General features: G+C 45.0%; 1 protein-coding gene and 1 non-coding gene across 2 annotated transcripts in view; one reads left to right on the forward strand and one right to left on the reverse strand.

Moving 5' to 3' along the window:
• Positions 1 to 301: 301 nt before the first annotated feature.
• Positions 302 to 413, reverse strand: LOC122496506. The gene has a single exon (XR_006300837.1). It is a non-coding gene; the product is annotated as a U6 spliceosomal RNA (small nuclear RNA).
• A 3,662-nt stretch (positions 414 to 4,075) lies between these two features.
• The window catches only part of CCNJL (cyclin J like), a 58,214-nt gene continuing 37,480 nt past the window's right edge, over positions 4,076 to 24,809 (forward strand). Inside the window, exons 1-2 of the mRNA XM_043596856.1 lie at positions 4,076 to 4,249; positions 4,645 to 4,759. Of these exons, the coding sequence (XP_043452791.1) occupies positions 4,694 to 4,759 (66 nt within the window). The 5' untranslated portion in view covers positions 4,076 to 4,249; positions 4,645 to 4,693. The remainder of the gene's footprint in view (positions 4,250 to 4,644; positions 4,760 to 24,809) is intronic.

Genomic DNA, 24,809 nt, shown 5'->3' on the forward strand with positions numbered 1-24,809 from the left:
TGATCTCACAGTTCGTGGGTTCAGGCCCCACGTTGGCCTCTGCTGACAGCTCAGAGCCTGGAACCTGCTTCAGATTCTGCGTCTCCCTCTCTCTCTGTCCCTCCCCCACTCGTGCTCTGTCTCTCTCTGTCTCTCAAAAATAAATAAATGTTAAAAAAATTTAATTAAAAAATAAAATAAAATGAAATTTCAAAAGTGGAATAATTAGATCAAATGATATATTAAAAAATTTTAGTAAGACCATATTTTAGTAAGATAGGATTATATTCCCAACAACACCAAACATATACTTGTCCCAAACATATACTTGTCAACCTTGCATGTTATATTTTTACATATCATCTTTACACAGGGCCATGCTAATCTTCTCTGCATTGTTCCTATTTTAGTATATGTGCTGCCAAAGCAAGCACTCGCATGTTATGTACAGATTTTTTAAATTTTTATTTATTTTGAGAAAGAGCATGAGTGAGGGAGGAACAGAGAGAGAGAGGGAGAGGGAGAGAATCCCAAGCAGATTCTACACGGTCAGCACAGAGCCTGACTTGGGGCTCGATTCCACAAACCATGAGATCATGACCTGAACCCAAATCAAGAGTCAGACGCTTTACCTACTGAGCTACCCAGGCCCCCCTCGCCTGCTGTATTTTTTTTTTAATTTTTTTCATGTTTATTTATTTTTGAGAGACAGAGACAGAGCACAAGTGGGGGAGGTGCTGAGGGAGGAAGACACAGAATCTGAAGCAGGCTCCAGGCTCTGAGCTGTCAGCACAGAGCCCGACATGGGGCTCAAACCCACAAACTGTGAGATTATGACCTGAGCCGAAGTTGGACGCTCAACCAACTGAGCCACCCAGGTGCCCCTATTTTATTTTATTTTATTTTATTTTATTTTATTTTATTTTATTTTATTTTATTTTATTTTATTTTATTTTATTTTTTAATTTTTGCCTGCTGTGTTTTTAAAAATCCTCAACAAAGATGTATCACAAAGTTTCTAAAAAAATTTTTTAATGTGTTTGTAGTGAGTACGAACATTAAAGATTTTCTTTCACATTTATTTATTTATTTTGAGAGAGAGAGAGATAGAGCACAAGTGGGGGAGGGGCAGAGAGAGGAGACACAGAATCCGAAGCAGGCGTCAGGCTCTGAGCTGTCAGCACAGAGCCCAACACAGGGCTTGAACCTGTAAACTGCGAGATCTTGACCTGAGCCGAAGTGGGATGCTTAACCAACTGAGCCACCCAGGCGCCCCAGCATGAACATTTTAAAAATGATACTAATCCTTTTGAATTCCTTCTTTCATGGCATACATGAAATTCTGAATTTTGATGTGTTTCATGTGGTAATCATTTATGAGAGGTTCAGATAGTAAGATCTACCTTTTGTCACATTTGTTAAAAACATTTTCTCCAATCTGTCATTTGTCTTTTTTGTGACATCTGATATATCTAACTCTTGCATATTTACTCGAATATATATACTCATCCTTGGCTTTCTTCCTGTGCTTCATATCTGGGCTTTCTCTTCTGAAATAATGCACCTATATTTTCTCTTAATTGTCTTGTATTTTGTTGTTGTTTGTAGTTCTTTGGGCTTGATAAAGCTAATTTATATAGGGACCCCTAAAACGGAGGCCACCCTAGTAGTCTGTGCCACATCACAAATCTAAACCTAAGTCATTCTGCATTTTTCTGGAAACACCTGGCAAGGAAACCTAATATACACCAATCACACATCTCCAAGTTAGCTTTAGCTAGTTTACCTTACCTTAGGAAATAGGACCTGCTAGCCTTATAAGGAAATCTCTAACCTCTTAATGAGTCATGCCTTGCTTCTGCATTACCTCTTCTAACATTCTATAAAACTTGTTCTTGCCCAAAATCCCTCTGGAAGAGGTCTCCACTGCTGGTGAGACACTGCACTCTCCCAATCCATGGACTGTGTTCCCTTGAATAAAGGACATCAGACTTGTTACTAAATTGTTTTGGTTTGTCATTTGGCAGGTATGTATGTATATAATATATATGTATATATAATATATAGTACATGTATATATATTATATATGTTTATTCATTTATTATAAATGTTTATTCATTTTTGAGAGAACATGCATGCATGAGCGGGGGAAGGGCAGAGAGGGTGGGGCAGACAGAGGATCTGAAGTGGTCAAGTCCAATGCGGGGGCTCAGACTCAGGAACGGTGAGATCATGACCTGAGCTGAACGCTCAACTGACTGAGTCACCCAGGCATCACTATTTTAGTTTTGTCATTTGACAGGTTCTTATATTTATTTGAATGATGACTGAAATAAATCTCTAGTTTTACTTTTACCCCCAAATTAACTAATTTCCTCAGCCTAATTTAATGAAGAATTTATCCTTTTCCACACAAAAGTGAAATGCCACATTTATCCTAAGATTGGATTTTAAGTATGTTGTATACGTTTCTAGACTTCAGTTATTCCACTGATGGTTATCCATCCACTCTTGTATTGACACCACACTATTATAATTATACCTTAGCAATATGTTTTTTTTAATTTATGTTTTATTGGGTTTTTTTTTAAATTAATCTTTACACTCGACGTGGGGCTTGAACTCATGAACCCAAGATCAAGAGTTGCATACTCTTCCGACTGAGCCAGCCAGGCACCCCAGGTTAGCAATATGTTTTAAGATTTGGTAATATAGGTCTATCTCCTCCATTTTTAAAATTTAAAATTCTTAGATTTTCTCATGGATATTCTTCCATTTGAATGTTACAGAAAGTGTTACATGTTATCTTTTCCAGCCTCATCTACCCACAATCATTAGAATTTTATTAAAGGACTAAATTTGGGTAAAGTTGGTATTTTCACCTTCTATTTCTTCAAGACTTTCTTATTATGTTTCAACTTTTATAATGTCTTCATTAAAAGCCTTTATTTCTCAGTAACTTTATTCCTAGGTATTTCACACTTTTACAAGAGTATATATACTGTATAATATACGTATTATACACTATATATATTTTACATTAAAATTGCTCTTAAACTTCAGTTGAAGCTTGTCAAAGCTGACTTTAAAATTTTTTTCCAGGTGGGTATGTGCTTTCAGGAAACCAGTCAGAAACTAAAGGCGCTTTAGTGGTGGCTATTTATTGAGTGTTCTTTTTATACCTGACATGGCAATTATCACTTCACACGAATTATCTTCTTTAATAATACAGTATCTTCAACAGGCTGGTGCAATTTTTATTCCCATTTTACACAAGAGGGTTCCCCGTCTTAGAACATGTGAGGAACTTGGCAAAAATTATCCAGTTTGTAGGTGGGTTTGAAACAAGTCTGCGAATCTCAAAAAGTATCACAAAAAAACCATCAGCCAAGAGGACAGCCCACTGTGGTGCCAATAGATCAGCTGATTAAAGGGAGTGCCTTTCCGAAAACAATCAGCTGAATTAAAAAGACAATGCTTTCCATCCACGGTACCGTTGGTTTTCCACCACTCCAAGACGCAGATCTACACTCTGCAGGAACACAATAAATACCAGTTGATTCACTGAGCCTCCTTTTGAATTCAGGACTCGTGGGTAACCAAGAGCGGCTTTTCTGGAGCGTTCGTGGGAATTGTCCGTTTAGAAATCTACCTCCCCATCTCGAGACGAGTTTTAAAAAAAAAGAAGAAGAAGAAGAAGAATTAAGAAAGAAAAAACAGGTGGAACCGACGTAAAATTGGCCACAGCAGCGCACGCGGGAGACAGAACTTTCTGGGGGCATCCTGCCCGCGCTCTTCACGCGTGGTGCGCGCAGGTGGCGCTGCGGTCCCTGAGCTCCCCGCGGAAGCCGGCGAGGAGCCCAGGAGGCCACCCAGAGCCTCCGCGAAGGTGAGAGGAAGCTTTCCACCCAAGCGGGGGAGGCGGGCGGGCAGGAAGCGGAGCCAGCGCCGGCGAAAGAAAGACTCCAATTCCCAGCCCCCCGCCCCACGGGGTGCGGGCCGCCGGCGCATGCGCGTGGCCCGGCCCCCAATTCCCCCAGCGAGGGAGGGAGGCCCCCGGCGGCCGGGAGGCTGCGAGCCGCGGCGGGACCCGAGCGCAAGCAGGGGCGCGGCGGCGACGAGGGCGAGCGGGGCTGCGGGGGCTAACGTCGAGAGCGTGGGGCGCCCCGCGCGCGCGCGCCGAGCCGCGTGCAGTCACCCGAGGGCACCGCCGGCTTGGCCCTGAGAGGGGCCTGGCACCCGCAGCCCCCCACGCCCGAAGAGGGATGCGTGAGTTTTCGCCCCGGCTCGAGGGCAGGATGTGGGAGCAGGACAAAGGCTGGGCGGCGGGGGAGGAGTTGGGGACGGCGAGCCGGTGGCCGCTGCCGGAGCTCCAGCCTTGGGTGAGCTAGCGGAGTCGGCAACTTTCTGCGCAACTTTTGCAAAAAGGAAGATAAAAATTCTGCAAGTTGTTGCAGAGTTCCAGGTGGCCCCGGCTCCCTCGAGCAGAGGGCAAGGGGGCACCGCACCCTTGGCTGGGACCGGAGGCGACCACCGGCTCCTCTCAGCGGGGTAGGAAGGGGCGCCCATTCGGGCCCTGGCCGGGGACGAGCGAGAATAGGGATGCCGCGGGTCCGAGCCGGGGAGGCGTGCTGCGGCTGCTCAAGTTGCCCGTGTCCACGCAGGGTGCGCCCTGAGAGCCCGGTAGCGTCGGATCTCTGTGCTGCATACCCGATGATGGATGAACCGTGGTGGGAAGGGCGCGTCGCCTCAGACGTCCACTGCACCCTGCGCGAGAAGGTCAGTTCCTCCCTGCCGCGGTTGTGTGGCTGGGTATTTAAAGTGCCTTTGGGTCTCGATTCGATGTCCTCCGGTCGTCCCTTGTAGGTACTGGATCTCCTGATGGCCTTGCTTTCTTCCTGCCCTTAGCCTTCTCCGGAAAATTGTGGGGGAGAAACTGGAGATTGGAAAGCTTTAACTGGTTTACTGGTTAGGAACTCAGAGATCGCGACTGTAGTCCTTAAAGCTATATTTCCCATAGTATTGCCACAAGAGATTATTTTAAATGGTACCTTTAAAAGAAACAATTATTGTGTATTCATTTTAATGTGAAATTTAAAAATGAAAATCTAGCAAGTTCTGCATAGGACAAATGATGCTGATTTCCCATTGATTGTAATGACCTAACAGTTCCTTTTAAGATAGTAGAAGTTGTGACTCAGTAGAAAGAAATGTTAGGTAAGCGAAAGTGTAAGGTATATAGAAGTTATGTCTCCCTCAAAAACAAAAACAAAAACAAAAACAAAAAAACCCCACAAGTCTCTAGGATGGAACTGAGTAAACTTTAAAAAAAAAACCAGTCTAAATGAGAGGCGACAAAACTGGGAGGCTGTGAGGAGAAAACAAACACTCCCCTGCCAGTTTGCCTCTGGGGGCAGCTGAAATGGGATCCCTGCCCTCCCCTCACCTCAAAGGAAGTGCTGATGGCCACTGAGGCAAGGGCCTGTGTGTCTTGCCTTCTGTCTTTGGGCTGAGACTGAGAAGGGTGGTTTGGGAAACAGGTGTGAAATAGAGGAGTATATTGGTTCTCTAGGGTTGCCTTGAGGAGAGGACTTAAAACAATAGGAATGTGTTCTCTCACAATTCTGGAGGCTACAAGTCCAAAGTCAAAGTGTTGGCAGAGTCATTCTGATCCCTGGCCTTTCTTGGCTTGTAGATGCCTCGTTCCAAACTCTGAGTTGGTTGTCACACAGCGTTCTATGTTTGTTTTTTCTCCTTATAAGGACACCAGTCATTGGAATAAGGTCTCCTTTAATACAGTATTTTAATTTAACTGATTACATCTGAAAAGACCCTATTTCCTAGGTGGACATGAATTTGGTGGGAAGGGGGTGGATACAATTCAACCCAATATAGGGAAGTAGAGGTCTTCCTAGTGGGGTACCTGGGTCCCTACACAGCAGGTAGTACATTTGCACCTAGTGTCTGTGGAGTTCTCCTTACAAAGTCACCAGATATTCAGGGTTGTTGTTTTTTGCCCCCTCATTAGGGAGTGGCTGTCTTCCAGCCAAATTAATATTTTTTTCTTTTGCCTGTACCTGTTAGTCTATCTCTGTCTTGTGTTGGTTACCCAGGCTGTAGCTTTTTTGGTCTTCTCCCTGGAGCAGAATGGCCAAGGTGCCACACATTCTGAGCATCTGGAGAAGAAATCTAGGTCTTAAAGTGTTAGAAGGCAGAGATAGTGGGTTGGTAGGCCAGGCAGTATAGTCCTGGTCCTTTTCTGGAGGTAGTGGCTAAATGAACTAGGAAGAACTGCCATGGAAATTGGGTTTCCTTGTTGATCATAAGATTGAGTGGTTATCAGTTCTCCTCATAGCTTGGGAGCAATGACTGGTATAATTTGTCCCTTTCTAGCAGGAAGGATTTCTGAAAGCAGTATAAACTCAACCAGCTCAGTTGGTTGATTCTCACCTGAGAATCCCCAGTCTTTTGTATGAGTGTTCTGAACACCCCTCCAGCCACTCAGAGGAGCAGGGGCGGGCGGTCCCCCATTAATTGTGCCTCACCCAAGCCATATCGCTCTTAGTTTCCTGTTGGGCTGCCTGCCTCAGAGGGAGAAGAGCTTTGTCGAGGCTTTACAGGATAGAAATGGAAAACTCAGGGGTTGATGCCTAGGGTCCTCTGTGACCTTGAAGCTGGTCTTATCAGGGCAATCCCAGGTTCCTTTGGTTTATAATGTAAATGCCCCCCCCCCATATTAACTATTTTCTTCCTTTATTTCCACTCTCTGTTCAAAGAAGCAGATGCTTTTTTTTTTTAATGTTTATTTTTTTGAGAGAGCTTGTATGTGAGCAGGGGAGGGGCAGAGAGAGAGGGGGACAGAAGATCCAAAGCGGGCTCTGTACTCACAGTGGATGACAGCCTGAAGCAGTGCTCGAACTTACAAACCTCAAGATCATGACCTGAGCCGAAACCAAGAGTTGGACGCTTAATCGACTGAGCCACCCAGGCGCCCCAGATGCTTCTTGAGACAATTTGGTTTTATGGAGAGTTTGCAGAGAAAAGTGAGGGCTAAGGGGAACCCAGCAGCCATACCAGCCTCACCTTTCTTAAGGAATGAGGGCTGGCCTTTCATTTTTCCCAGAGTAATTTTTTAGTCAACATCTATTCTAGTACTACATTTCTAACACTGTAGAACAATTTTGTGCGTGTCTGGCTCACAGTAGACACTGTTGTTTGTCAAATGTTCCCAGATAAACACAAAGCGTGTTTGTGTGTGTGCCGTTGAACTGTCATCATCGACCCGGGCGTGGTTATGCTCAGTTGACTGATGCAGGAAGCAAGGCTGGATCACCGAGCTAGTGGAAGCCCCACTTTGTCAGATGTGCCATTCCAGAATAGCATTACACTATAGTGTGTAAAATGTGACACTGTGGAAATGAACGGTGGTGTCAGATGCACACTAGTTATGGCGGTGAAACCCTGAGCTGCTTGTATGACCTCTCTAAACTTCTTTGAACCTGGCTTCCATCATCCATTCTTCCCACCACCACCAGAACTTAGATCATGTCAGTTCCCTGCTTAAAGACCTCCACTGTCATCCCATTGCTTTCAGTAAAATTCCCAGTTCTTACCTGTACCTGTAATATCTGACATAGTTGGGCCCCACCTGCTCTCATCTCTTGTCTCCTACATTGGCCTTCCCACATTGGCCTCCTTTCTCTTCCTTTAGTAAGTCGAGCTCATTTTGTGTCTCAGGGCCTTTGCACTGGCTGTTCCCTTTATTTGAAGTCTGCCTTTCCCTAATACTATTCCTCTGTGTCTATCAAAGCATCCTGTTTTGTTTCCTTTATAGTATTTACCAGCATCTGGAATTATTGCCTGTTTATTACCTTTTCCCCTACACTAGAATGTACGTTCTGCAAGAATAGTCCTGTGCCTGTCTTGTTCAGTGCCAGGTGTCCGTATCTAGAATGGAGCCTCCCTGATCTGAGTGGAGTGGTGAAAACAATGAATCTTCTTTAGTTTCCTTTTCTGTAACCTGGGGGGTGAATTTGATAGGAATGTTAGGAGTGATGAGAGGACCTAAGAACTGTGGTAGGCACATGACAGGAATTGTGCCCTCACACTTACCGATTGCTGAGTGGAAGCTGAATGCGAAACTGATAGTCCCTTTCACATAGCGTGTATGCAGAGTAAGGCTTGGGGTTTGTGACCACTTTGTGAACGCTTCACAAGTGTGACAGGTAGTCCTGATTAAGACAAGGATCATTGGGGCGCCTGGGTGGCGCAGTCGGTTAGGCGTCCGACTTCAGCCAGGTCACGATCTCGCGGTCCGGGAGTTCGAGCCCCGCATCGGGCTCTGGGCTGATGGCTCAGAGCCTGGAGCCTGTTTCCGATTCTGTGTCTCCCTCTCTCTCTGCCCCTCCCCCGTTCATGCTCTGTCTCTCTCTGTCCCAAAAATAAATAAACGTTGAAAAAAAAATTAAAAAAAAAAAAAAAAAAGACAAGGATCATTATCCCTTTGGGCCATTGGATGATGATGGGGTTGAGGCTGGGAGAGGCCTCAGTTTGCCAAAAGTCACGTACCTGGGACCCAGAAGCTAGGTGCCCTCGGCAAAATCTAAGCAGCCATGGAACCCTCCTTCCTTCCAGATCGCTCTAGAGAAGTGTCTCCCTCTGAGGCCACCTTTATCCCATGCTCAGACTTAAATTGCTCCCTTCATCATCTTTCCTGCCCTATTGCTTCTTCTAGAGCAAACTTGGAACCCCTTTCTCCAGCTACTTTCTGTTGGGGCGAAGGGCTGCCAGCCAGTACAGGGGAATCAGATTTCTTACTTGTAACACCTGTGCCCTTGAACTTCTTCATTGAACATGACGGAAGGAGAACATGATCACAGATGATCACTGTGGCCAGTGGGGACAGTGAGACTGTTGGTGATGTTTTCTGGTGACCAGGTATATGCCCTCATGAATATTCAGATTAAAGCCGAGAGCCTCCTTCCCCTCTCCCCCCCAAAAGGTGAATCCACCTTAAGTTTAAAATTAGCTTTAAAATAAAATTTTAAGCTTTAAAATTTAAGATCCCACGCTCTCAAAACCATGTGGACAAGCTCTACTTGTTTTGACCTGGTAGCTTTATCTTCCGGGGCTCCTGGGAGCCTGCATGCTAGAGGTTCCCTCCTTCATCCTGTTCACCTCCTCCTAGGATTGGGGTCATGTGGCACCTTGGGGGTCTCCTTGCCCTGCTCCAGATCTGCAGAGCAATCAGCTGCTTCCTGAAGCTTGCTTCCTTCCACACTTAGAGAACTTGAGCTGTGTGAGAACACATTTCTTGAACCAGTAGACTGATCAAGGACATTTTTACTGATTTGTGATTGAATGTATACAAAGATCTTCCTAAACACCACCAACAAAAGTGACATTTAGCGATGATAATGTTAGCGGCTACTATTTATTGAGCACTTCCTGATGCCCGCAGTGTGCCAAGCATGTCTCCATGTATTATCTCACTTCTCATATCTGCCCTAGTGCTGGGATTGACCCTGTTTTACAGATGGGAAACTACAAGACTCAGAGGGTATGAGTAACTCTGTTGAGAGCGAATAGATCATTGTATCAGAGCTTGACCGTAGATTCATTTGCAAAAACGTCGATTTTAACAAAGATTGGAAATACAAGGCAGGGGAGTCAAGGATCTTCCATCCGTGGCATTGTAGGCTCTGGCTTTAGTCGGTGTTACAATGACTCTGTAAGTTGGATTTTCTTTAAGCCACCCTGAGAAGCCAGGAGCCATGGGCTCTGGCCTTGCTTTGGGCATTGGAAGGGCTGATTGCCAGGCCAGAGCCTTCCTTATTTGGCTCTGGCACCTCACTTGTGTATGGTGGTTTTCACCTTGAAGTGATTTGGCCTTTGCTGTTGCCTCTCCCTGGGGTGGACATGATGGTGTTCTGACCTGCCAGGGCAGAGTAGAGACCCCTCTGGGCCGTCTTCTCTTGCCTGAACTCTGACAGCTGGACACGACAGAATCTCACCCCAGCTCGGTCTGCCACCCCTGGATTAAAGCCACATTGTTTTCTAATGGCTTCTAAAGCTTTCACATCCTTTTATTTTGCACTTCCAACATCAATATTTTTCCTTCTCGCTCTTCTTCCTGAATTCCTCAAATTTCTCCACTGCACGGTTGAACATTTGACTCTTCATAAAAAGTGTTGACCCAAGCCCATGCTCCACAATTTGACTAGGTCACCCCATAATTGGCTTTTCTATTCTCTTGCCCTCCTTTTGGGTTTCTGCACACTGAAGGGACAGTTCTTCCCAAATCATGAGATAAAACCAGATCTATCAATAAGAAAATGTTCTAGACACTGGTGACAGAACGTGTCTGCCCAGCTCAATTCCAGAAATGTGTCATTCAAGCCTCTCAAACCCCAAATGGCTGGTTTCGACAAGCCCTTGCCTACTGACAAGGCTGCCTTATGGTTGTGGTCTTCAAGGGAGACCCTAAGCAGCTGGCCCGCAGGGCCCCTTTCTGGAGGGAAGGGTGAGGCTTTTAGTATAAGGAGGGGTTTCCTACAGTCCCACTTGTAAGGGTGATCTGGGCTACCCCTGGGGTTGTATGCAGAAGACAGGAGATGGAGTGAGAAATGAGGTTGGGGGGCTGGATGAGACGTCATTCATGGTGGCATCCCGCTTTAAGACACCCAGATTCCAGTATCCCGACTTGTGTTCTATAGGAAGCTTGGGGACAAAAGTGAATCAGAACTGGATGTTTTCTCATGAGCCCCTCTGGTCTTAGACAACAGAAGTGCTCAGTGTGCCCACAGTGCTCACCTGAGACTTGGTCTCTGTGCACCTTATCTGTGGAAGATGCAAGTTATCTTGCAGGCTTCCTTTCATCTGCACCTCAGGATAGTGTGATCCCTGCCCCACCTGCCTCCCAGGTGTCCCAGGAGAAAATACATGGGTATGGGCCTTTGGGGCCTTGATTTTGAGGTGGAGAAGGGGGTTGGCAGGCACCCTGGTTGGCTGGGGAAGCGTATGCTAAGTAAGGAGAGGACATTTAAGGCCTTGAGCTGGCCCTGTGCCCTTGCCCTTGACTTCTTCTTTGTCTTTCTAAACCACACTGCCCCTTGGGTAAAGGGAGTACAGCCAATGATTGTCTGGAGTATCTGAGCACCTGGCAGAAAGAGGTGACACTGGGTCTGCTGTTTTCTCTCTTTTTGTTTTTTTAAAAGTTATTAAACACACACACAGACTGGGGTGGGTTGTTTTTGATTTTTTGTTTTCGTTTTCGTTTTGCTTGTTTGCTTAGGAAACTGCAAAAATAAATACAAGCAAAGAAAGTTAGTCTCACCATTTGGAAGTCATTTCTGTTGATATTTTGGTTTAGATTCTTCTGTTCCTTTGTGTGCATGTTATCATGATACAGTTTTATTTTGTTTTTGCTTTTTTTTTTTTTTTTTAGTAAAAGTGGAAAATACCTTGCCTCAAAACACTGTTCATTTCATGCATTTCTGTATCATTCTTCACCGAAATCCTGGCTATTGGACACCAGCAAAAAAAAAAAAAAAAAAAAAATTAGAAACAGGCAATTGTGCTTATTTAGAATAGGTAATATGAGAACATGGTAAAAAAAAAAAAAAACCAACTATATGAAAGGGTAGGTAGTAAATAGGCTTTCTTCCACCCTGTCTCATTCTGTGAGTTTTTCTCTCAAAGGTGCCACCAATTCCAGCTTCTTGTGAATCCTTCCAAAGTTGTTCCATGTGTAAACAAACACAAATATGGTGTGTGTTTGTGTGTTCGAACACAAGTAGTGTACTTTATACTGTGCTGTACCATTTGATTTTTTAATGTGTATATTTTAATAATTTAAATATTTTCTGTGAAACCAATGAACAGAAGCTCTGTGACCAGAAGGGATTTTTTTTTTTTTTTTGGCTTTTCTGTTCATGGTAATTATGAAGGTATATAGTAGATACTCAATACGTTTTTATTGAATGAATGGACGGACTATTTCTTTTTGGTCATTTTCTATCTAAATATATATTATGGTTCTATAACTTAATTTTTTCTTTCACTGTATATACCAAATAGCTTTCTACGTCATTAACTACTTTTCTACAGTATCATGCATCACGTTTTCTTGTGTGGATACACCAGGATTTGATTGGCTCATCTTCTTGTTGGATATTTAGGTGGAATGCTTATTCATTTTCTAAAACTGAGTTATAATCTAGAGTACAATGTACAGATCTTTTTTTTAAATTTTTTAATGTTTATTTATTTTTGAGAGAGCGTGCAAGCTGGGAAGGGGCAGAGAGAGGAGACACAGAATCGGGAGCAGGCTCCAGGCTCTGAGCTGTCAGCACAGAGCCCCATGCGAGGCTCGAACTCACAGACCGTAAGACCATGACCTGACCCGAAGCTGGACACTCAACTGACTGAGCCACCCAGATAGCTATACCTATGGTACAATGTACAGATCTTAAGTGTGCATACAGTTTACAGTGTATAGTGAGTTTTGATAAATGTGTGCATTCATGTAACTACCACCATGTTCAAGATACAGAATATTGCCAGAGCACCTAGCTGGCTCAGTTGGTGGAGCACGTGGCTCTTGATCTCTGGGTCATCAGTTTGAGCACCCCGCCCCCATTGGATAGAGAGAGAATGCTTAAATAAACAAATAAACGTAAAAAAAAATTTTTTTTTTTTACGTTTATTTACTTATTTTGAGAGGGAGAGAGAGTGAGCGAGCACATGCACAAGCAGGGGAGGGCCAGAGAGAGAGGAGAGAGAGAGAATCCTAAGCAGGCTCCATACCAGCAACACAGAGCCTGATGTGGGGCTTGAACCCACGAGCCATGAGATCTTGACCTGAGCCGAAATCAAGAGTCGCTTAACCGACCAAGCCACCCAATTGCCCCAATAAACTTAAAAACAGAATCTTAAGAAGAAAAGATGTACAACATTGCCATTGAGCTAGAAAGCTCCTCTGTGCCCCTCCTCAGTCACTCAGTCCATCCTGCTCCCAGCCCTAGGCAAGCCATCTACTGTTTGTCTCTCTGGATTGTATTTGTCTTTCCTAGAGTTTGATATACATAGAGTTACACATACGTACTCTTTTCTGTCTGCCTTTTTCTCCGTAGCATAATATGTTTGAGATGCATCCATGTTATAGCTATTAGGAGTTTATTCCTTTTTCTTGCTAAGTAATATTCCATTTGTTTATTTATACAACACAGCTCTTTCATCCATTTCTCCCTTGTCCTTTGAGGCATTTCTCGTGTACCATTTGATTTTTAAAAAAATTTTTCATATTTATTTATTTTTGAGAGACAGAGAGAAAGCACGAGTAGGGGAGGGGCAGAGAGATAGAGGGAGACACAGCATCTGAAGCAGACTCCAGGCTCTGAGCTGTCAGCACAGAGCTGGACACGGGGCTTGAACTCACAGACTGTGACATCATGACCTGAGCAGAAGTCAGACGCTCAACTGACTGAGCTTCCCAGGAGCCCCTCTCATGTACCATTTGATTTTCAATAGCGCTGTGGGGGGTGCCTGGGTGGCTCAGTTGGTTAAGTATCCGACTTTGGCTCAGGTCATGATCTCATGGTTTGTGAGTTCGAGCCCCACGTTGGGCTCTGTGCTGACAGCTCGGAGCCTGGAGCCTGCTTTGGATTCTGTGTCTTCCTCTCTCTCTGCCACTCCCCTGCTCATGCTCTGTGTGTCTGTCTCTCTCTCTCAAAAATAAATGTTTAAAAATTTTTTAAAATAAATAAATAATTAAAAGTATGGTCATGGGAATAAATTCCTAAAGTGAAATTGTTGGTCACAGGGTATAATTTTGAGAACTTTGCATATCACTGGTTAATTCCTGAAAGGTTGCACCTGTTTGCACTTCCACCAGTGGTGTGGGAGAGTGCCTGCTTCCCAGCAGCTTTGCTAAACCTAGGTATTACTGTTTTGAAAAAAATCAATGCCATTTAGTTAGGTCAAAATGGTGCCCCCTGGCTGTGTTTGAAAGGAATGGGAACCCAGAGTGGGAAAAGCACTGGAGGGGAATAAGGAGGGAACTCTGATACCTTCCCAGACCTGAGGGGCCCCATCTGCAGCAGGGAACCAGCCTGGGACCCATCTTGGGCTGGGTAAGGGCTGTTGAAGTGCCTTCTGCCCTGGCCAGAAAACTCCTAGTGCTCCCTCTTAGCCCCCTCAGTGTGTGCTGCCTCCTACCTCCAAGTGGCACTTACTTGGGACCTGACTCCTTCTGAGGCCAAATTTGAATTGTCCAGAGGCATTGGCTCCCTTAGAGGTCACTGGAGCAGGTAATGCCAGAGTCTGGACATCCTTTATGATAGAGAGATCCACACTGGTACCACGAGCTACTTATTCCAGTGACTTGGGTGGGTGGGTTGAGGGAACAAGAATGGGAAGGGATGGTCATTAGAATTGAAGCATCAGGAACTAGATTCAATTGCTGTACGGAAAAGTTGGAAAGAACCTAAATGCCCATCAGAAGGGAATTGGTTTCACTGTGGTTGGTCTAACACACTAAAATTTGTGGAGTCATTAGATGTGACATTGTGGAAGACGGCTTTGTGCTTGATGACAGTTGATTTTTCTGACCATTGCAAAAATCCCAGACAGCTCAGAGCATGTCTAATTCTTTGGAGTGTACCTCTGTTTTTTTCTTAACTTTTATGATAGAAATTTTTAAAGATACACAAAAGTAGGGAGAATAGTAAAATGAATCCCCATGTACTTTCCACTTAGCTTAGTACCTGTTTCATCTGTTCCCCAGACAACATGTGAGTTTACATATAAATATCTGCTAACAGGCTTTTTTTTAAGGTAACAACTTTGGGGATGCCTTGGTGGCTCAGTCGGTTAAGTGTCCAACTTTGGCTGAGGTCATGATCTCACGGGTTGTGGGTTCAAGCCCCGCATCAGTCTCAGTGCTGACAGCTTAGAGCCTGGAACCTGCTTTGGATTCTGTGTCTCCTTCTCTCTTTGCCCCTCCCTGACTCGAGTGCGCTCTCTCTCTCTCTCTCTCTCTCTCTCTCTCTCTCTCTCTCAAAAATAAACATTGAAAATTAAATGTAACAACTATGGCACTATCACACCTAACAAAATTAACGATTCATTAATGTCTACTATTGCCCAGTCCATATTAAGTTTCCCCATTTGTCTCAAAAATGGCTTTTATAGTTGGTTTATTCAAATCATCATCCTGATAAGGTCCATGTATTACATTTCTTAAAAATTACTCTTTAAGGGGTGCCTGGGTGGCTCAGTTGGTTGAGCATCCAGCTCCTGGTTTTGGTTCAGGTCATGATCTCGTGGTTCATGGGTTTGAGTCCTATATCAGGCTCTGTACTGACAGTGCAGAGTCTTCTTGGGATTCTCCCTCTCTCTCTCTCTCTTCTCTCTCTCTCTCTCTCTCTCTCTCTCTCTCTCTCTGCCCCTCCCTTGCTTGCTCTCTCTGTCTCTCAAAATGAATAAATAAACTTAAAATTTTTTTTAATTACTCTTAAGGTTTTAATTCTCTGATAGACTCCCTTCCCTGCACCCCTCTCCCTTCAAAGCATTTTTTCCCCATGACCTTGATTTTTGGAGAAACCAGGTCATTTGTTCTGATAAATGTCCCCTACCTTGATTTGGCCTGTTCCTTCCTAATGGTATCATTTAACTTGAGATCTCTGTTAACAATTTGGTTTATATACTTCCCTACTCTTGTGGGATTTTAGTGTGCTGTAACCTACTCTTTGTCTAGCTAGCTGTCAGCTCAAACATCGCTTCCTCAGAGAAGCCTTTCTTTACTCCCCTCCAGACAAGGTCGGGCCTGGGACCCTTGTTACATTCTCAGACCACCGTACATTATTGCTTCAGCACTCAGCATGATTTGTAATTCGACACTTATTAATGGGATTATCTGATTTAGAACCAGCCTCTCCCCTAGACAGCAGGCCCGAGAGGGCAGGCCAGGGCCGTGTCTCTTCAGCTCTGAGCAGAGTGACTGCTGCACATCACAGACACCTTATCTAGAGTCTGTGTCCTACAGCCCACACACTGCCTTCCTGGATTTCGCTGTTGAAACAGGCTTTTGGGGCAGGTAGCATGGCTCCCAGTAACTCCACCCTGCTGGTAGAGAAATGGCCTCTGAGAGCTTAAATGCTCAGCCAGGACTTCCCTATTAAGTGGGAGAGCTGGGGCTTTGAGACCGTGCGATCTGCTGTGCAGAGTGTGACTTAGGACGGGCAAAAGAATTGCAGCCAGCCTTGAAGTCAGTGATGGGGTAACACGAACTTCCCCTTGAGGGACGTGAGAAGGCGGGGGTTAGTGGGACAAGGCTGTTGGTTCTGAGTTGATAGATCTTGTTAGTCTCTCCTTTTGTGTTCATTTTCTGTTTTGAAATAATATCAAACATACAGGAGAGTTGCCAACACGGTTCACAATTGTGAACATTTCACACATTTGCCTTATCATTCTCTTCTTCCATCTTGATACTTTTTTTTTTTTCTGGAAGCAAGTTGCAGGCGTTATCCCTTAATACTTCAGGGCTTATTTTGTATGGTTACTTTTGAGATTGGCCATGAAGTGGTTTGTGGGAGAAGTGTTGTCAGACCACTAGGGATATCTTCCCAGTTGTCAGGAACCTCCCTGGAAGCCTGCTTTGGGAGGAAGGGATTTCAGCATTCTGGTGAGAAAGGAGGAAGCCCAGGGCCACAGGCAACCTTTCTAGACCATGAGTGGGGATGGCAGAATACTGGCTTATTTCCTTGGACCATCTCCATGGCCTTACTGGCAGACAGCCCCTTCAGTCAGCATTTACTGAGCCCCACGTATAACCTGTAGACCCATGGGAGGCTCTGCCAGGAGAGGCTGTGGACTCAACCACACCCTGGGGGCCTCAACATCAGTAACGATAGTCCACGTTAATGTACATTAATGGACACTTGCTTGATATACATTTCCTTCCATTATCAAAGTCCTCAGGCAGCCCCCCCAGAAGGTACTGTAATTATCCTCATTTTACAGGTGAGACTCAGGAGAATTTAGAGAGTTAAATGACTTACCTAAAGCCATGTAGCTACGAAGAGGGCAGAGCCAGGATTTGAAGGCAGGCAACCTGGCTCCAAAGCTCACACTGTGAACCACTGTACAGATGGTGACATCCCGTTGCCTAGAGACACGTGAAAAGCTTCAAAGAGGAGGTGCTGTTTGGGCTGTGTTCAAAGGATAAGCAGAAGCTTGCTAGGCAGAGAGAGGCGTGGAGGAAGTTCATCTCTCAGGGCACAGGGCAGTGAGTGATGGTCACACAGTGACTTGCAAAGGGCGGTCTAGTGAGTGGGGGAGGGGCAGGAGAGGGGTCAGGAGCATTGGCTCTGGGGATGTGGGTCTCCCAGATGTGTACACGTATCCTGCGAGCACGCACAGTGGTATGAGGAGGGAGTGCTGGATCACTGGGAAATGGCCTTGGCCTTGGAGACCTGTGTCTCCAGTGTTGGTGGTGGTCCAGAGAAATCACATCTGAACCAGGGCAGGAAGTGGAGAGATTTGAGAGTTTGAGGAAATAGAATCAAAGGACCAGTTAACAAAGGGGAGAAGGGTTTCAAGTTTCTTATGTTTTTCCATTGCTGAGCATGATGGGCCTTTGTCACAGTGAACATCATTCTTAGAAAACTCCTAGCATATGCTAGTTTCTGTGTCCTCTTTAAAGACTCCCACTGCCCACCAAGTTGATGTTTATTGGGTGCCTACAATAAGCCAGATAGTGTTAAATCCTTGATTCATATTATCTCATTGAGTATTCATGTTGCTTAAGAAAGAAAAGACAAGGAGGGACCCCTGGGTGGCTCTTGATTTTGGCTCAGGTCATGATTTCACGGTTCAAGTTTGAGTTCCACGTTGGGTTCGGTGCTGAGCATGGGGCCTGCTTAAGATTCTGTTTCTCTCTCCCTCTGTCCCTGTCCCCTGCTTTGCTCTCTCTCTCTCTCTCTCTCTCAAAAAAAAAAAAAAAAAAAAAAAAAAGACGAGTTAATTGTCCTGACCACTGACCACGGCACTAGTAGTTCCTGAACATCAGTGCATGTTCATTCTTGCATTCAACACCTATTTTTAGCAGCTGACCACATGCTAAGCACTGCCAGCTGCTGGGAATATAAGTGGTGAACAAAACAAAATTCTCTACCTTTATGGAGCATATAATGAAGCATCAGGCTCAGATGACGTGCACGTAAAGCACAGATGGATGCCCAGCTGTGTCTCCAGGAAGTCAGATACAGTAAGTCAGGAAATGGGGAATGCAGTAGACAGCTAGGGCTGCCTCAGACTGGGTGGCTGAAAACAGTAGAACTTTACTCTCTCACACTTTTGGAGTGCTCCTTGGCTTATTGCTGCATTCATGCATTCTCTGTCTCCATCTTGACCTCGTCTTCCTCCTGTATCTGCTTTTGCCTAGTCTTTCCCCTGTGTGTCTAGATGTCTCTCTTTTCTGTTCTTATAAGGATACCAGTCATTGGTTTAGGGCCCACCCTAATCCATTACAACTTTATTGTAAGTTGGTCTCATCTGTGAAGGCCCTGTTTCCAAAAGTCACATTCTGAGGTTCTGGGTAGGTAGGGGTTTGGGGGAGACATTATTCAACTCAGGACAGTGGGAAGCCTCCATTTTTCAGGGAATTCTCAGAAGATTCCAATGTCTGGGATCAAATGACCATAGTGGTAGACACCCTGGACTATATATCAGCAGGGGAATGGAGGTAGTGGTTGTGGTAGTGGTTACCTTACTGACCTGTTTCAGGCTGCATGGTAGGGTCAAGGTTCCCAGGAAAATCCCTCAGAAGGAATCTGGAAATTGGGAACGGGAAGAGTCGAGTGAAGAGCTGCTGGAGCCACAGCTTAGGAATGGTGACCCAGGAGGGAAGGGGGAAAGATCCAGGGGTTGGACCTGTTACAGAGAACCACCATGGAAGGGGGTGCATCATGACCCCTGTCCCTACATAAGAGAGCATGTGGGAGAATGAGGGGCACCCCCCATTGAGAAGATAAGGTGTGAGGGATGTGGTCAAATCAGGAAGTTGCTGAAATGAAGAATATGGGGGACAGTTTATAAAAAGACCATGAGTGTTGTCTTTGGGGGTGTTGGGAGGTCTCTGGGGCAGGACCATAGAGAGGCAGACACACATGCCTTTGGCCACAGTTGGATGCCAGCAGCTACAGCCAGACCTGTCACAGAGTATGCTCTGGACGCCAGTGGCTGTGGCTCCTGGGAACAAAGAGGCGTGTCCAGAGCTGGCCCTTTTCTGAGTTCAGGGGGCCAGTGAGAGATGTGGTGGCTGGAGATGACCTTTCTCTCTGCTGGAAGACAGGCCAGAGGTCAGCAGGAGGGGATGTCACTGGCATTGTTGGCTTTATGTGCTGCAAACCACCCTCTTGAGGGTGTCGAAATAGTGTTCTCGCAGCGATGTTGGTCCTTTACCGAAAATACCTTCTTGGGCTTTATGAAGCAATTGGGGCAGAGAGGGGAAGGAGGGTGATCCTTGAACTGTGCAGGGCCTCTGGGGTCAGAGGTGTGTACTTCTGAGGCCTCTGAAGAGCCAACTTACCCACCTCCCCTTTCTTTTTCCCTTTCAATTTGCAAGTCTCCGCTTCCTGTTGGTCACCTTGGTTACACATGATGTTTCTTCATGTCTTGCTACTCTTTGTTCTCAGGCAGACACCATCCCTCGAGCTGTTTCCCAACCAGCTGGCCCAGTGCCTGGAGGCCCAGCCTCCCTAGGGAGGCAGCAGTTGGCAGCACTGAGGATGAGCATGGCGGGAAGCACAAAGGAGACCAGTGTGGTTTTCCTTCAGCAGCTGGTGTGGGAGAGCAACTTGCCCCTGCTCTGCACCTTGGGCCACTTACAAAGTGGTTGTCACATTCAAAGCAGCACCACACCCCAGACCCAGCCAGTCCCTCTGATGTCCAAGTCCAGGATTTGCCACTAACCCACAGGGCGGCTTTGGCTATTGCACTTCTGTGCCTCATTTTTCTGGGCATCAGCCAGTGCTGGTGGTGCCACTGACTGTGCCCAGCTCAACAGGCTGAGTGCTGCGATGGAGAGCCCAGGTTGAGTTACAGCTGTCAGTAGGGCCATAGTACAGTGTGAGGGAGAAGTGGGGGCATGTGTGTGCAGAGAAGCTAGACTGGAGGCGCATCTACCAACACGTGCACATGCTCACACTTGTCTCTTGGTGGTGGCATTGCTGGTGAATTTAATTTTCTTTGTATTCATATATGTGTTTTCTAAAATTCCTACAGTAATAAAATATTTTATAACCTGTTAAGTATAACATTATTTTGGAAGGAAAACACAAACCTAAACTATCCCATAGAGTCTGCAAAGCAGTGTTATGAGCATGGAATCAGAAAGCCCAGATTCAGATCCATCACTTACAAACTGGGGGACCTTAAGCAAGTTATGTAGCTTCTCTGAGCTGTCCTTGTCCTGAGTACTGGGATGCCGATAATCCCCACCGTGTGGGCTTGTTGGAGGTGAGAGGACAGAATGCATGGAACATGGTATCTGGCAAAGGAAATACACAGAGTTTTAAAACCATATATATATATATATGCATGTATATAAAATGGAAGGTTGTATAAAGCTGTTCATCATAATGAGTGATTCCAGATACTCATGAAGACCAGACCAGAGAGGAAGTATAAGAACCTGGGGATGCTGAATTCTGTCTTTGCCTTGGTGTGGCAGTGACAGTAGACAGGTGCCTCAGTCTACACAGCAGTAGGTGGTTTCCAGGGAGGAACCAAGTCTGTGTTTACAGAGGACTGGGAATTGCCAAAATTGTAAATACATATGTAATATATTAAAATGTGTATATATATATATGTATATATGTGTATATATATATGTATATATGTATATGTGTATTGTACACATATATACACATATGTAATATATATATATATATATATATATATATATATATATATATATGAGACAGGGCAGTTGAAGGGATTTAATTTGGAGCCCGTCCATAGACCCCACAAGGCAGGGCACCCGGCTCTTGGCTGCCAGGGTGAGCTGGCATCTCTGTCGTCTTGTGCCTCTCCTAGGCTCTGAACACCATGGCTGTGTGGAAATTCTTACCAGGGCAATTCAACAGGTGAAAACTGTGGCTTTTCATCTCAGAGAGCTTTTCAGTAAACCTTTCAGCTTAGCATCATCAACTTGTTGGGAGTTGAGCCAGGGATTTTCTCTGGAGTCTCACCTTGCAGATGCATTGGAATTTAATGTCCCCAGCACACCAGTGCCCAGCTGCCAGCACCCTAAATCACCATCTCCCGGAACAAGCTCTCTGGGATGTTGTTCCTCTGCCCCCATCCCCCCTTAAAAAGGGATGGTGGTGATGGTCATCTGTGGATAAACAGATTTAACCTAGAGTTTCCTAAAACTATGTGCGTTTTTTTTCCTGAACAAATGTTTCAGGGATTCCAGTGAGCTGATATCTGATTCCTTTTTAGGAAGGAACAAAGTAGTATGCAGTATATAGTATGGCCCACAGATCCCTGTTCTTCAGGAGTATAAAATTGGGCCTGGGGTGTCATGGAACACACACTGGGAAACATTGCCTTTGAAATGACTGAGAGTAGAGTATGTAATTTAGAATTCTTGAAGTTCCCAGTCCCTTATAAAATACCACCTTTTTCCTCTGTGTTCAACCCCTGCTGCTATTGGGTAGACTGAGGCACCCCAAGGCAAGGACAGAGTTTTCTCTTTCCCCTAGAATTCAGCATCCCCAGGTTCTTACACCTCCTGGTCTTGGGGAGTATTTTGATTTGCACATTATGATAGTTTTATTCAACCTCTAAGATCCCGAGCAAACCATTTTTACTTCCCTTTTCATTTCAAGTATGTGCCATTCTCCAAATTCGAACGTTTTGTTAATTATTGAGTATTTCTTCTGTGTCAAGTATTGGAGTCACAGAGCTGAACAAGACAAACCCATCCCTTTTCTCATGATGTTTATCGTTGAGGAGTGAAGAAAGACACTCAAAGTGAATGGATGGATGGATGGATGGATGGATGGATGGATGGATGGATGGATAGATAGGTGGGGAAAAGTTCTAGGTGCTTGGGGAATATCTGAAAGGCATATGACCAGGAAGCACTGTTTTCAGAAGTGACTTTTAAGCTGAGATCTGAAGGAAGAATAGGTGAATGATGAGAAGTAAAACCATAAGGCAGTTAGAAAACAACACAGTACAAGACACCAAGTCTACAAAATGTAGACCTCCCTTCCTCCCTTCATATGAGAAAACAAGGGTGACCAGCTGAACTTTTACAGTGCACATGACCTTCAAACTCCTCTGAGGTTAGCCTCAAAATGCCGGCATAGCCTGTGTGTGAAGAGCACAAGCTGAATTTTCTCCCCCATCTGTCCTTCAGCAGTGACAAGCCAGGGTCCCTGCCCAGCAGTCCTGGCTGTGGGCTTGGGGCCTGTTTAACTGCACTTCAGCCTGGCCTCACCTGTTCTCCCAGGCACATCTGAGACCAGCCCAGGTGTAGAGTGTTTGCTACCTCTGCCAAGGGCAATGCCTCTGTGAGAAAGGGGAGAGCACTGGAGGAGCAGACACGTGCATGGAATCTTCAGAAGCCTGTCCACACAGCCTTGCCGCCACTCTGTGTATTCCAGTTTGGGCTTTGTAGGTGTTGTGAGTCACTTGTCTTCAGCCTTTTTCGGAAAGCTGTCCCTCTCAATAATCCTCTTTCTGCCTTGGAATCCCCAGACAGAGCTCTTGGTCAGCAAGGAGAGTGGTTCCTAAAGGACGCAAGCCTTTCTGGACATGTACCACCTTCCTTTCCTCTAGAATGGTGCCTCTGGTCACAGAACTGTCCCGCATCATGGTGGAATTTCCCACTCAGGGGGCAGTGTCCCCCGCATTGGTTACCCCAGGGAAGGATGCAGGGCTGGCTAAGGGAGACGGGGGTGGGACAGGGATGGCCACAGGCAGGGAGAAGCTTTCCTGCAGCTGGTGTTGGCTGAGGTGCATCTCCATTCATTTATTCAAACATTCATTCATTCATTCAGCAGATATTTTTTAGCCCTTACTGTGTGCCAGGTACCAGGGGTACAGCCCAGACCTGGAGAGAAAAATGACTCCCTCCCTCACAGAGATCACATTCTGCGGGGTGGAAGGAATAAACCCTTTATTGGACGGTCACTGCTCAGTGTAGGAACACACAGGCTGCTATGGGAGGGCAGTCGGGGAAGGCCTGTCTGGTGAGTGACCAGAACAGAGACCACAAGGATGAGAAATGGCCCAAATGCCAGAATGGGGATCTGGTGGAATCACGACACAACCTTATGATGACAAAATGCTAGGCAGCCATTGAAAATATGGTTTCTGATGCTGTCTTGAAGGGGGAGTTGGGCATACTTGTAGATTATGACTCCGTTTTGTAGAAGTTTGCACAGAGGAAAATATCTGAAGAATCCGTGTAAAGACGTGGCTCAGTCAGTTAAGTGTCTGACTCTTGATTTCAGCTCAGGTCATGATCTCACAGTTTGTGAGTTCAAGCCCCATATCAGGCTCTGAGCTGAGGGCAGAGCCTGCTTGGGATTTTTTGTCTTCCTCTCTCTTTATCCCCTCCCCCACTTGTGTGTGTGTGCACTCTCAAAAATAAATAAATAAACATTAAAAAAAGGAATCCATGTAAAACTTACTAGGACTTTTCATGAGAGATCATAAGTGATATTTGTTATTTTTTTCTACTTTAGAAAAGTTCTCAGTGAATATATCATTTATAATTAGTAAAACGGAAAAAGAAAAAAAGGTCACTACTTCTGGGTTGGACCTGGGTGGGGCCTTGCATCTTGTGAGGATGAAGTGGGATATTTAGCACAGTGCTGACATGGGGCATGTTATTATTAAAGGGCTGACTTTCTCAAAGACGTGACGTGAAGTTACCAGGGAATCCTTGGGGATACATTTTGAGCTGGGCCTTAATACAGTGGGTATCTAGTCCCTCCCTCTGTTTCTTTTCAGACTGGAAACACAGTATTGAAGTAATAAAATGTCTATACATTGAATATTTTTAAAATTTCAGTCTTTTTTTGAATATTACTTTTCAATTTATTTTTATTAAAGTGTAGTTGACATACGATGTTATTAGTTTCAGATGTACAGCATGGTAATTTGACAATTTTATACATTAAGCTGTGCTCACCATGATAAGTATTATTATCATCTGTCACCACACAATGCTATTACAGTATATTGACTGTATTCCCATGCTGTACTTTTCATCCCTGAAGCACTCTTTTTTTATGGGCATAACATTATATTAGTTTCAGGTGTACAACATAAGGATTCAATATTTGTACATTTTGGGAAATGATCGCCACAGTAAGTATAGTTAGCATTTGTCACTTCACATAGTTACATTTTTTTCTCATGATGAGAACTTTTAGGATTTATCTCTTAGCAACTTTCAAATGCAGAATACGATATTACTGTCTTCACCATGCTGTACATTATATCCTCAGGACTTATTTACTTTACAGTTGTAAGTTTGTACCTTTTCACTCCATTCACCCATTTCGCCCACCTCCCACCTCCTTGCCACTGGCAACCACCAATCTGTTCTCTGTGAGTTTGGTTTTTTTTTTTTATTTTATTTATTTATTTTTTTAAATTTTTTTTTCAACTTTTTTTATTTATTTTTGGGACAGAGAGAGACAGAGCATGAACGGGGGAGGGGCAGAGAGAGAGGGAGACACAGAATTGGAAACAGGCTCCAGGCTCTGAGCCATCAGCCCAGAGCCTGATGTGGGGCTCGAAC

Source organism: Prionailurus bengalensis, chromosome A1 (assembly GCF_016509475.1).
Source record: "Prionailurus bengalensis isolate Pbe53 chromosome A1, Fcat_Pben_1.1_paternal_pri, whole genome shotgun sequence".
NCBI classification, from domain to species: Eukaryota; Metazoa; Chordata; class Mammalia; order Carnivora; family Felidae; genus Prionailurus; species Prionailurus bengalensis.